This window comes from Pseudopipra pipra, chromosome 1 (genome assembly GCF_036250125.1).
Source record: "Pseudopipra pipra isolate bDixPip1 chromosome 1, bDixPip1.hap1, whole genome shotgun sequence".
In the NCBI taxonomy this organism is placed as follows: Eukaryota; Metazoa; Chordata; class Aves; order Passeriformes; family Pipridae; genus Pseudopipra; species Pseudopipra pipra.
Genome location: NC_087549.1, coordinates 105,656,241 through 105,669,844, shown reverse-complemented (window position 1 = coordinate 105,669,844; position 13,604 = coordinate 105,656,241). Strand labels below are relative to the sequence as shown.

At 36.7% G+C, this 13,604-nt stretch overlaps 1 protein-coding gene across 50 annotated transcripts in view; it reads left to right on the top strand.

The window, feature by feature from the left end:
- The window catches only part of CLASP2 (cytoplasmic linker associated protein 2), a 152,730-nt gene that overhangs the window by 69,662 nt on the left and 69,464 nt on the right, over positions 1 to 13,604 (top strand). For all 50 annotated transcript variants that reach the window (XR_010433805.1, XM_064669297.1, XM_064669270.1 and 47 more), the window contains one exon: positions 8,697 to 8,776. Coding sequence is in view for 49 of the 50 variants with exons in the window: in XM_064669297.1 (XP_064525367.1) it covers positions 8,697 to 8,776 (80 nt within the window). In the remaining variant the exon portion in view is untranslated. The remainder of the gene's footprint in view (positions 1 to 8,696; positions 8,777 to 13,604) is intronic.

The window sequence follows — 13,604 nt, the reverse complement described above, 5'->3', positions numbered from 1 at the left end:
AAATGAATTGTGTTCCTAGTTGTTCTCAGTAATTTCTGGAATACAAAATAATTAGTGCCATTTTCCCCGGAACAAATTAAAATGTAAATAGGTAATTAGAAAGCTGTATTAAAAACTGAAAACAAGACTAATGCTATCATGTTCATTAAATTAGTATAACTTCAAAACTCACCTGTTGAAACTGGATGAACAAGCCAGGGTCTCAAATTTAGGTTATTTTAATTATTTATGAAAAATGAGTGCCAATATAGAAAAGAAATACATGAGTGCCTTGAAAGATTACCACGTGAGCGTGAACATTGTGCATGAGTTGAAAGATGACTGTATGAGCTTCCAGCTGAGTAGAAACCAACAATAATCAATTTGAGATAAGCCTAAAAGAAGTCAGGCGTCTGTATTCTTGCTTCTCATGGAACTGCTTTTTTTCCTCCACATCCAGGTTTAGGTCTTACCTAATGTGTCCTGTCCAGACCTTGTACTAAGTAAAACACTATTAATTTTTCTGTTGTATAATTGTCTTATTTTTCTATGTGCTTGATAAATGCTTATAAATTGAATTGATCTCCACAGCATGCCTGTGAAGAGGTAGTATTAATAATTTTATACTTATGAAACTGCGTACATCAAAACTGAGGCTAAAGTTGTTGAAACTGTGCATTCAGTATTAAGAATCAGCTTCAAATATTACTCACTAAGTTTCTCAGGGCTTGTAATGCTCAATGCATAATTCCAGAGGTATGTTCATGCTCAAGAACAGCTTCAGATTTTAAGGTATGCATGCTAGTGCAGTCATCCTCAGTCCACATAAGAATTATTTTGTGCTTCCTTTTAGTACAGGAGTCCTGTATTTGCTTCTGACTAAGATGTCACATCTCGTGGGTTGAGATGTGCTATCCTAATAGTTGAACACTCGCACCACCTTTTTCCTTGTAGGCACAGCTGACTCCTAATTTCTGCTTGTCCCTCCTGCTCCTGTTCTTTCCTGTGTTGAGTAATTGTATGGAGAGGTCTGTTTAGCATCTTGGTCCTCAGAGACAGCCCATTTACTTGTGTAGAAATTTCTGATCATGTGCAATGTCTCTGGCATGTAGGGGGAATGTTTCAATGAAACAGGCACAGTACAGGTGGGATCTCTGGGGAAGTTCTCTAACCATGTCTGCCAGGTTTCTGACATAGGCAGAGAAAGTAACGAATACAAGGTATTGTCAAGGTATTTGAAGATATTTTGCTGTTTTGTTCAGTTTGTGCAGCTGTTCCAGCTTGAATGATTTTCTAGGTGCCTCAGGAACAATGACTTTTGGCATTGGAGGAGCTGAGGTGGACAAATCAGTTCAGAATGAATGTCAGTCACTGGGGATAAACATGACAGAATTCATCTGTTGATTTCCTTAAAGTGGGCTTTCTAACAAATGCTTTTCTACTCTGCTCAAAGTCTCTTGGTTATAACTTGAATTTTAGGCTAAGTTATTAAATCATGAACTGGAGTGACCTATGAGACCAGTATGTGTTCCTTTTGCTGTTTCTATCCTTCTCCTCTCTCCCCTATGTAAAGGTAATAACTACCCTCAGACATATGTTTTTAGCAACTCAATAAGGTAATCTCCCTGTGAAGTTTTATTTGTGAGGTTTCTCTGGTAGACAAGGTGTATGCTTGCAAAAGCACTGGGAATATGGACAAGTTTATAATAACGGAGAGGTTTGGAGAATGAGCAGATACTTGTTCGCAGATGCAGTTGTTGTTTTCTCAGAAAATGGATACAAGGCAGCTGGATGAAAACTTTTGTCTAAAGTAGAATCACTGCAGCTTTTCATGGTTTGATCTTCTCCAAAGTTTTACTGTCAGAACCATGGCGATTAGCAGCACGCTCTGTTTCTTAACTTGTATAGCAAAGCCAGTAAGTGATGCTCACAGTTACACCAGAACAATTATTCATTGGTTGCTACAATTTATGGTGTCAGTAGAACTCAGTACTGGTTATTAAACTAACATAATTTTATCTAAATCTAATTATGTCCATCCTATAGGATTTACCAGTGTAACTATCTAAAAGTAAGTGCCTTGTTTAAAAGAAATCTTGTCTAATGTTGATCAGAGTGTTTTTTACTGGAGCAACTGCTACATCTTTGTTGCTCTCAAATGTTTTCCTATATTAAGCAGGAAAGCTGAAGGCATCTATACTAGACAACTCAGTCACCTGATGAAATTACACCTTTATGCTTCATATAGATATTTGAGACTGAAGAATAGTTATATGCTTGTTTTATGGAAGATTTTTATTCAATTTTTCATTTAAAGTCCACAGATCAAACATGGAAATAAGAATATTTAGAACATTAGAATCTGTTAATATATCAAGGTGTGTATGTACAGTATATCAAATTACTTTAGATAACTCAATTATTTAAAACATGAAGGGAATTTTCAAAAATTCTCAGTCTTCAGCCTCTTCTCCAGACATTTGGTTCCTGTTTTACAGAGGCAGATTTATGAAAAGTGTTATTCTAGACTACTTTAGTAATCTTAGGATGCCTGGAAAGATAGATTCCTTACTAAGCTAGTGAGATTCAAATCTGTCTGTACACGAGAGCTTTTATCAGAGACATTGTCTTAAAATTCACCCTTGCCATCTCAGAGAAGTTTATTCCCCAGTTTACTCCCAACAGATGCCATTATAAAAGTAAGCTGTCAATTTTATCATGTAATAATAAGCCTGACCCAAGGATAAATGAGTAGATTTTGCAAAGACTGTCTGAGAGCTACAGAAGATTCAGGAAACATCTCAGTTTTTTCTGCTATTCTAACAAACAGAATGTATATTCAGTGAAAATTAAATACGACCTTTGCATCATCTGCCCACTAGGACTGGGAACAGAATGTGGCTATTATTGTGAATACCACGCTGAAGAAACAATTACATTTTGTGTCTTTATCACTGGTAGGGTTGTTGTCATCTCTTATTTGTAGTTTGTGTGTGTACATTTGCATTTGTGTTTGTTTGGTTTTGTTTGGTGTCAGCACTTTCTTTAGATCCACACCTCATGTTTAGTAGTAAAGGCTGTCCATTCCACCAGGTAGCCTTTGCAGTTGTCCTTCCTTGACTTCAGCCTGAGTATTGCTCTACTCCCCTCAGCCTATACTTAGACTTTCAGCAGTTGTACTTTTTAAGCTGCCTGAACTAATTTCCTTCCTTGTCTCCACTAACTCATTTGTATCCTGAGTCAGCCATTGGATTGTGCTGTCATGGTGTTTGTACAGCCCCACAGTGAAGCAGACTAGGGAACTTGCTCAGTGAAACTATTCATTTTAGCCAGTTTATTTTATTCTCAGTTTAGCCCCTCCCTGTTGTAACTTACTGTTCAGCTGTACTAGAGAATGAGAGAGGTCAGTAGGAGTGAGTGGGAGTTGCCAGTTAACCTATTATACGAAAAGCTGAGTAAGTACTTGAGCTTATCCTGTCCATTTATCCCACGCAGAGCTGAAGCTGCTGTCTGTTCCTAATTTACAGCTGATTGTATATTAACCTACAAAGCCAAAAGGGTAACAGTAGTTTTCTTTTTTCTTTGAAACCAGAATGAGCTGCATCTTTTGCTTCAGTCTCTGATAGAAAAGAAATTAAGCTTTTGAATTAGCTGAGACAACTGTTTAGCTTTTTGTTGTCTTTCAGGAAAAAAAATTGTAATCCCCATCATTTTACTCTAGATGTGTTGCTCAGTAAGATACTATTATGCAGTTAGAGATTTCAGAGGGATAAAAGACATCTGAGAAACAGTATCCTTTTCAGAGTTTATTAATGTTAAATTTGTGATACATATTGTATCAGAAAATAGTTAAAAAATTTTAGGGAAGCATTTTGAGAAAAGCGTGGAACAAAAACTGAAAGGAAGTTTTAGAGTTTTTGTTACTCCTAAGTTTCTGTACCAGTTTTGAAATTCCCTTTTTTCACTGGGGTATTTTTTGGTTTGAAATTTTTGTCAAAAGCCCATAGAAGTAGAAAAAAACTGAATTGGACTAGTAAAGACATACTACCAAATACAGATTGAGCAATTTTTTTTTTTTGTATTTTTAGGCCAGCACTTTTGTACTTTATTAAACAGTTAGATGTGCTTTAATTAAACAGTTCTTCATTTCAAAACAAAAATACCAGTCCAGTATCACTCTCAATGCCTTTCTTCTCCCATATAGTGTTGTCTGGTTGTTTTGTCATCCAGGAGGTGGTACAGTGTTGTAGATACCAGTGAGGAGAGCATCAAGGCAGTAGAGCAAGCGAGCATTCCAAAGTTATTGTGATATGTTGGAAGGATTTCAAATGTTTCAGTCTGAAGAGGGGAAGATCTCAACCACAGGAATTAACTCCTGGGTGAAAAAAATTATTTTGCAGAAGTTTGGGTAATTCCTTTGCTTGCATACTGGTGCATGATACAAAGACTCCCTGAAACAACATCTCAGCCTTGGCCATATTGATCAACATAACTGGTCTATTCTGGCCTCCAGTCGGGAGGTCTGGAGACACACCATCTATAACACTGCTGATGCTTTTGAAAAAGCACGCAGGATCACTCTGGAGGAGAAAAGGCAGTGCAGAAAGAATCGTGTCTTGAAGAATATACCACCTAAGGAGTCTTTCTGCTGTGCCTTTTGCAACTGGACGTGCCTGTCTCGTATTGGCCTTTTTAGCCACCAGCGCACTTGTAACAAACGTGGGTAGAGCCCTTCCCAAATCTTTGTTCACGAAGCCCAGCCATGATGATGATGATGATGGTGCATGCATTCCTTTGCATGCTTTCTGGTGTTGAGTTATTCTTGGTGCTGAACTCAGCCTTATGACTGGAATAAACTTTGTTCAAAAAAAAAAAAAAAAAGACTCCTAGTGCCTTGCAAAATGTTAGAAATCCTTAAATTTAACTCATGAAAATGTCATCTCTCTTACCTCTCTACCCTCGCCTCAGGAAGTGAGGAGTTTATTCTTTGCCTCCATTTCCAGACTCATTGAACTTAAGTTCAAAAACAAAACAAAGACACACATACACACCAAAAAAAAAAAAAAGAAAAAAGGAGAAATCTAACAAAACCTCAAAACCAAACCCCCCACAACTCCACTAATGAAACTCAGAGGGGCTTCAGCTGCTGGATTTCTTCCATATCAAATCTGTCTGTTTCATTTGGTAGGTTCTTACCAGCTTCCTGAAGCAGAACTCAGGCATGTGGGTCTCTCTATGAGTCCATCTAACTTGAAGGATAAGAATAAGTAAAGGTTATGAGTGAAGACTAACAAACTCTGTAGAGAAATGTCTTGTGTGTATTTTAGTTCCTCTCCTTTAAAGAATTTTTTCTTCTGTGCCTCAGGTGAGGGAAACACAGATTCAGTGGGCTAAGTCCAAAGAGCAGGATAATGTAATTACCGAGTTGATGAGGCTCTGGATTTTAGCTATGTGCTGAGCACTTAAAGATGTTAAAAATGCAGTGGGGTTAAAGCCCCTTAGAACTGTTTATAGTATTCTTGCCATTAGGAATGCAATGGCTGAACTTGTCCATATTTGGTCAAAGGATTATGTGTTCTGTGGGGAGCATTGAACGTGCACTATTGAGACGAAGGCATTAATGCTAGAGAGAGAGATCTAAGAAATTTATAATCACAAGCTTGGTCTGAGAAGGTAAGCAACAACAGCAACAAAACAGCTTATTAAAATATGTGTGTTCTGTCAGATGCATTGTTTTTGAGTGTGGAGGCAGTACTGCTGAAATGAGAATTTTCTAAAGCTCTGCTGTTGCTTTTGTGGAGGAGAGTCAAGCCTTACAAAAACATGAGAGGTTCTTTGAAGACATCTGCATGTGTGTGACTATTATGTTTCTTGTTAGCACAGTAAAATACTTTCTCCTGAACTGGGAAACAGAGGGTAGAGTTCTGTCATTTTTTTGATTAGTCTGTACAGAAACAGTGACTTGGTAAGCAGAATTGCTAAACATACCTCCAGGAGATCGGGAAGGGAAGGAAGAGATTGAACAGCATTTTTCTTCCTCAGGCAGTGTAGACTTCTGACTTGTATACAACATGAAGAGAAGAAAGGTACATCATACTTAGTTTTGGTATGCATATGTGATCATGCAGCTGAGGAGAAAGATTAGTGAAATAGAAATGAAATGTAGTTTTACAGATAACTTTAAAAAAGTGTAACTGGCCAAAAATCCCACATAACCTTTTTTTACTACCAGGCAAAGACGTAATAAAACAATTTTCTGAGAGTATTAATTTCAAAGAAAAGTGGTATGTGGAAGTGAAACTAGTTGTTGAAACTAAGGAAGTGCTGGGTGTCTTGAGTATGTCAAATGGATTTTAAATAGTAGTCTGTCTGTCCCTTGTCCTTCTCTTTTTAAAGTAAAAAATTGTTATTCTTCACATAAGGATTTTCTCTTATTCCTCAGGCTGCATTACTGGATGTTGGTTTAGGTGCTACATATATCTGTCAGGTAGCCCATGCTATTTTCTAATTTTAAAAAAGATGCTTTAAGGCAGGCTAAAGACGACAACATCTACTTATTTAGCAAAGGCAACTTCATCCCCTTTTAGTCTTTTCTTTATAAAATACAGGAACGATATGAATACTTGAAATCCAAACATTTTTTCCTGTATTTTTTATGTTCATGGCCTATATGTGTCAGTTTGTAACATTTTATTTCTGTAGTTTATTCCCTTGCTAAAAAATTGGTAAGTAAAGGATGGGAATGCAAAGTAGTTTTTTTGCTGCTGTAACAGAGGCATTTGTGTATTTATGTAACTGAATAATAATACAAGACTTATATAAGCTTGCTTTTCCATTTCTTTATCGCTGAGTATGTATTGCATATTGACTGTGATTGTTTTGGTTCTGTGAGACTTTCTTGGAAGCCAGAGTATTTGGGGAGGGACAAATGAGGTTGTGAACTGAGCATCTAAGTAGCTGTTTGTACCACCTAGTTTAGCATGGTGCCCTTGGGCCAAATTGCTTTTTTTCAAGCTTTTCACAAAATTCTGCTCTGACCGGGACATCCTCCCTTTGAGGAGCTGTACAAGTTTGTGTGGCAGAAGGGTCTGTTCTGGTTGTAAACAGGATCTTTCTCTCAGTTTTTTTTTTAGCTGATCAGATACTTACGAACTTTATGGAAGGACTTGTTTCCTCTGCTCTGTGGAGGGAGGAGAAATAGGTGGTTATAACTTCTTCCTTCCCTTCTGGCTGCCATTGGCAATTATGACAGATGGTGTTGGAGATACACATGTAGAAGTGTGTTATGTACAGCATCTCTTTACAGCATCCTTGAGCTAAGACAGTCAAAATCTATATGTTCCTATATCATACTGAAGGTACCATGTCCAAATTCTCTGACCCACAAAGGCATGTGGGAGATCTTGTTCTTCATAGGGTGTTGAGATCAGTTTGTCATCAAATTCGTAGTGATAGTGGACCCTCGTGCTAGCAAACTACACACGTATACAAACACAACAGACACAATTTCCTGCACTATAATTAGGAGATCAGGAACTGTTAACCATGAAATGTTTGAGTGCAGCCACTGAGAATGTGATTTTTTCAAAAATTGCTACCTTTTTGTTCTAGTTGACCACTCAGCTTCCTAACTGCTTTTTCCATATGGTTTTTATTTGTTCTGTAATTAGTAAAATATGTGTCTTCTCTGCCTGATGCCTTCATTTTAGCTGTGCTCTGCCAGCTAGGGAGGACATTCTACCATCTATCCTGTGGGCCTCAGTCTGAAAGAGACACTTGTTTCCTGAGTATCCATATACTGCAAGAGATTGTTTTTCCTCTCAAGAAAGAGGAAATGTTCAGCTGGACTGATTCTCTCCATGTAGTTAACCTGTTTTGTCATATTATCTTCCTAATGCAATTATTGAAGATATTTAAGGATTCTGTGAGGCTTCACCTTGTGCTTGGAGTTCTAGGCTTGTAGTGCAGCCTGGACTTGTTGACCTTGTTCTTTGATTTGGTAGCAAACTTGAATGCATTTCTTTAAAAAGGGGCTTTTTTGGTCACTGGAGTTTTTGCAAGAAAGTAAAATCCAGACACTGTTTTCAAATTGTTTTCTTCTTTAGAGTTGTCTCAGTTTCTACCCATGATTTTAATTAATTTTACAACCATATGTATGAAACCAGCAGGTTACCAGTTAGTATTCTTCGTTGATCCTTTTACTGAGAATTTGGGCATCTTTGCCTGTTATGTGAGAACAGTTCCACCATGAGTGGTCTGAGAAGAAGGCTGCCAATCGGGGAAGTTCAGACCTTGGTCCAACACAAATTCTTTTCACTGTGTCTTTGCTTTCATTGTTGAAGTTCTTGTAGCTTTGAGAAATGTACCTCACACCTCTTAGCTCCTTGTGAGAATACTGGGAAACACCAGGCTACTACAGGATTGGCAAACAAAACATGTTTCCAATTAAACACAAAAATAAAAGTGATGAAGCCATTAAATTTGTAAAATTGGAAATCACTTGGAATTAAAAAAAAAGTTTGATTTTTTTTCTTACGGTGAGATCAGAGTTCAAGGTCTTGCAGTTCTATACATGATGTGCAATTCTGCACAAGAATTCAGGATTTTTGTAAGTTACATTAAATGTCTGAAAGTAGGTATGGTGAAAGATGCTTATGTCAGTTTTAAAAACTTGATGGAGCTTACATACTGTTTAACAGTATTTTACATTTATTTAGGTTCCTCTAAAGAAGGAGGAGCTGGAGCTGTGGATGAGGATGATTTTATTAAGGCATTTACAGATGTTCCTACTGTACAGGTAAGATGCTGTGTTTGTTTTCAGAAATATACTATTTGCAATATCTGTTAGCCTGCTTTTGAAACTTCTGTAATTTTACAGTGTTCTAAGCAAGTGTCATTACTTTTACTTCTTCCTGAATTTACAGTCTCCATGGAAAGGCCTTTACTTTTTCCGGTTAGTTACCGAAAACCCCCACCTTTTCTTTACTGTTCTACAAATCATTATCACATTGTATAAAATCCATTATTATTTTTCTTAATCTTTTCAAGGGAACTACAAAAAATAATTGTGTGTTTTAATAAGAAAAAGGTTTCCATAACATTTGGAAGTTTTAGGGCTGCAATTTCAAGGGATAATCAAGTAATAATAATAGAGGCAACTGATTTATAAAGCAAGAGTTGTATTTTCAAATGTGCCTGAATTGTAATGATGTGTGTCTGGCATACATGTCCTCATTCTAGCAATATTTTAAAACATGAAATCTAGTCCCTTATTTTCATACTAATGAACTTACTGGATTCCGAGTTCTTAATTGAAAGATCACATTTTAATTTCTATTCTTTAAGCGTGGGAATTGCACATATTTGGTACTTTCACACAGTTGAGTCATTTAACATACGTGTAGTTTCCTAGACCTATTTTGAATAAGTTTTCCTTGAGCAGCTAAGGTGTGGAAGGCAACCAAAAATTAAGTAGGCAACCAAAAATTAAGTAAGCCATAGTTCCCAAACAGCAGAAGGATTTTATAAGACTCTCTTTTCTTCTGTTCTATTTTTATATCCCAAGATGATAGCATAGTTATTTGCTAGATCTCCTTCTGCAGGCAGAAATACTGTCTGCTTTCATGAAGGAACACTCAATCTCCATGATCCCTGTCACATAAAGGAAATCTTTGTCTTACATGTAAGAGCTTTATGTTTCTTTGACTCTTCAGACTGTATTAAGAATTCTTTGGAGGACAAAAACATGCAGCTCTTAATATTATTTATCCCCATTATGTTAAACAGAGCCATATTCAACAGTACAGAGATTGTGATGCTTGTAGTTCAGTGCCTTAGTATTTGCAGTCCCAAGCAGAGTTCTTTAATCACTCAGGCTGGTTAATAACATTGCAAGAACAAAAGTGGGGTGATCAACACATGTGATTTTCTGTCTGACTGCTGGATGGCCTGAGAAGTTAGATCATTCCCTAAACTGCAAGAGATAAAGGAGAAAGACACATTTGTCTTTACTAATCTACCCTTAGTTGAATAGGAGGCAGGGGAGAAATGTGTAACTGACTCCAAAATAACATATTTTTTTTGTGGTTGAGAACGCAAGGAAAAAAATGTGACTTTTTTTTTTAGTGTCCTTAGGAGTAATGACTTCATGCTGTCCAACTTCATGCTTCTGGTTGTGGACAATCTCTGATCTTTCAAAAAAGAAAGACAGGTTCCATGTTCTGAGACCATGTTAATTACGAAGGAAATTTCCATATTAGACCTGTAAAGAAAGAATGTTTATGCCCTGTAATTTTCCAAGCTATTCTAAAAGCAAAGGAAACTTGTTAGACAGCATGGAAAAAGGGAGTTGTTTGTACGTTACCAGGCCCATTCCTATGTACCTTCTGTTTTCATTACATTTATGGTTCTCAGTAGTGTGTTCATTGAAAGAAAGGAAACTATGTTATGGAAAACCAGATCCAACTCTGGATTAAGTGCATCTGGATTAATCAAGTAAATAGAGATTACTTACAGTGTGTGTATGTTTTAAGTAATTCTTAAAAGCCAATGGTAGATCTGACTTTCCAGTAAACTGTTCCTATGCCTGCTCATCTTTTTTTAGGAATATCGTATTGTTTACTCATACCTAGTTTTTAATCCCTGTATTGAAAATACTTACCACCTGTATAGTTATTACTCTTACTTGTGTCTAAGCTTTTAATTTGTCTGTCTTTGATGTTGCACTTAGCTTCAGTGATGCGTGTGTATGTTGCCCTCTCATGGATAGCAGCAGTTACAGCGAAAATGGGTGATTTTCAGATGTAGTCTGGTGGATCTGTGTTCCTAAAAGAGAAGTACTGTGGTGACAGGATTGTACCTTGTATTTAAGATTACAGCTATGATGTTTTTACAGCTGTTTGTTTGTCGTTGCTGAAACTGAAGAAAATTCTGTGTTCAAATTATTAGGAGTAACTGACATGAAGAGCTAAAATATGTTTTATAGAAGTCTGATATGGGAACTTAGGAACAAAACATGCATTATGTCATTGCCTGAGCACTTAATTTCATCTTGGCCTTCTAAAAGCATAATTAATGAAGGTCGGGGATGAAAGAAATTATTAAAATATTACCTTTTATTCCTATGAAATTAAAATAGGTATGGACAACCTTGACAAATTGGGATTTTTCAGCGGAATTACGGTTGTCATTTCATGACAAGATAAAATTATACCATTTATTAAATTCCTCATTATTATGCCAATTTCAGTATGCCTAGGTCCAGTACTGTTTGTGCCAGGTAATTATGGAAAAAATTAAATTCTTTGTCTAGGAATGCTTATAGTGTGGACATAAACCCATTGTATGTGTTGCTTCTGTGTTTGTCCATTGCCTAGCATGTTTTAATCTTGCAGCCATTACTATAAAGCATGGTCTCTGATGACACACAGGCTGACAACAAAAAAGTCCTGTTTTCAGGGTTTGCTCACTGAAACTGTTTGCAAAAGGTGTTTGTACCGTGACCAGGACTTCAGACTAAGTTTTGAATGTATATTAAACAGACTTTAGTTAGATGACACCAAAAGGTGTGGTCCTGCTTCCCTTCTTGTTACACTTCATTTCTTTATGAGAAGTTGACAGAAATGCTGAGTTGCCAGAGAAATTTTTGCCTTTACACTTGTAGGGATGAGCTTTTTGTATGTTAAAGCTCTGAACTGAGAAGGTGAATGTCCAGGTAGGTGATGGTAAAGAGAGATCCTGAGGAGGTTGAATCATGCCACGAATTCTGATGACATTAAATGTCAGTGTAATATGAAGTTGCATCTTGAGTTAACCAGTGACTAGTCCATTATACTTATAAAGAAAAATAAACATTTTCTTTCATAATGAAAATCTAATTTGATAAAAATGCTTACTGACACACATATAATGCTTATTTTTTAGAGTATGGTACTTATAGAATTAGTGTTAGAGTAAACTAGGGTTGTGTAACAACCACTAATAGGCTGCCAGTATACACAAATATATTAAATGGTGACACAAAACTCATATTCGATTTTGTCAGCAATGTAGTAGAAAGTCTTGTTACGCTTGGACCCACAGTTGTCATTAAGTCATTTGCTCATTTTAAATAAGTTATGCATCAGATGTTTAATGACTTCCAATCAAGAAGAAAACAGTAATCATAAGAAATAGCTTTCCAGTTTTTATGGCTGCAGTCACTAGAAATAGCTTTCTAGTTTTTGTGTAGAACTGCAGAGCTGCTGCTACAGTGTACCTTGGAAAAGCTCACACAGCTGTGTGGTAGTAAGAATTTCAGTTTTGATGGTAAAGCACGTTCAGAAATTGTTTTCCGTGTGATAGTGAAGGTGGCCTGGGTGTACTAATTGGTCTGCTTCTGAAGAGATTTCTACTCTGTTTATCCTATAAACCCAATATGCAGGTGGTTTAGAGTATGGATGTCTTTCATCTCCTCCATGTTCTGGCATGGAATAGAGAGGCCTCGATAACCATTGGAAATGCATTGGAAAAAAGTAGATTCCAATAGAGTCAAGGTCCCTTATCTTCTCTAAGTTAAAATCATTGGATATGCCCAGGAAACTGGAGAACTAGATTGTGTTTGGAATAACCCTCATAGTAATTTGAAGTTGCCTGGGAAAATAATATGTTTTATAGAAAATAATCATTTAGCTTAACTGTAGAGCAGAAGAAAGACATTCCCTCTTTTTTACTGTAAAACAAAAGACCCATATATACATGCAGAAATCTATGTTTTCAAAAGACTAGTGTCAAAGCTCTTCAGCAATTCATGCAAAGCCAGTTGTTCTAACCACTGACCCTTGTTTCTTCTATGTGCTCTTGCACGTGCAAAAGTCATGTCTTGTACTTAAACAAATAATGAGGGAGCATCAGGCCCTATTATGTAGGTGCTGTGTAGGTTATCGTGCTGGGCTCCAGGTTTCACTGTAGAAAGGTAAGAGTTTCCTTGAAGTCTTCACCTATATGTGGCTGCCCCATGTGAATGTCTTGAATGTCTCAGGTGGCCCCAGATGCTTGTGTATGGGCAACTGAGTTTTGCCCAGTAAATTTTAAATGTATGTAAAAACCCTTTCCATCCAAAAAATTGGCAATGTTTAGCTGAGAGTATGTGTCTTGAAAAAAGCTCCGGCCAGATTAAGTTTTGGGTTTATAATCTGCATCACATCTTCTTAAACCTGTTCTCAAACTAGGGAAAAAAAAAAACCTTTAGATTTGACATATGCGGAAAAAAGCATCCTGTGACTTACATCCAGGAGAATAGAAGGGAAGTCAGTTTATTTGACAATAATTTGTTTACATGACAAGGTTATTTTTTTTCTTCTCTTCTTTAGAAATCTGCTCTTGTGCAGTTACAAGTAGTGCATTAATTCATGTTTAACCAAATAGTGACTGTTGCATGACTAGATTGTTCAGGCTTCAATTTTGATGGTCTTACTGTGTAGTGAGAATTCTGACTAGAGGTGACTCCTTATATTTATTTACTGACTGTATAAGTTAATAGATTATAATCTTGAAGTAATAGTACATAAAGAAGCTATGGAAGCCTTAAATTTATTTTTTCAGACAAATTTTATTTTCTGTTGACTCAGCCTGATTAGGTCTTCAGA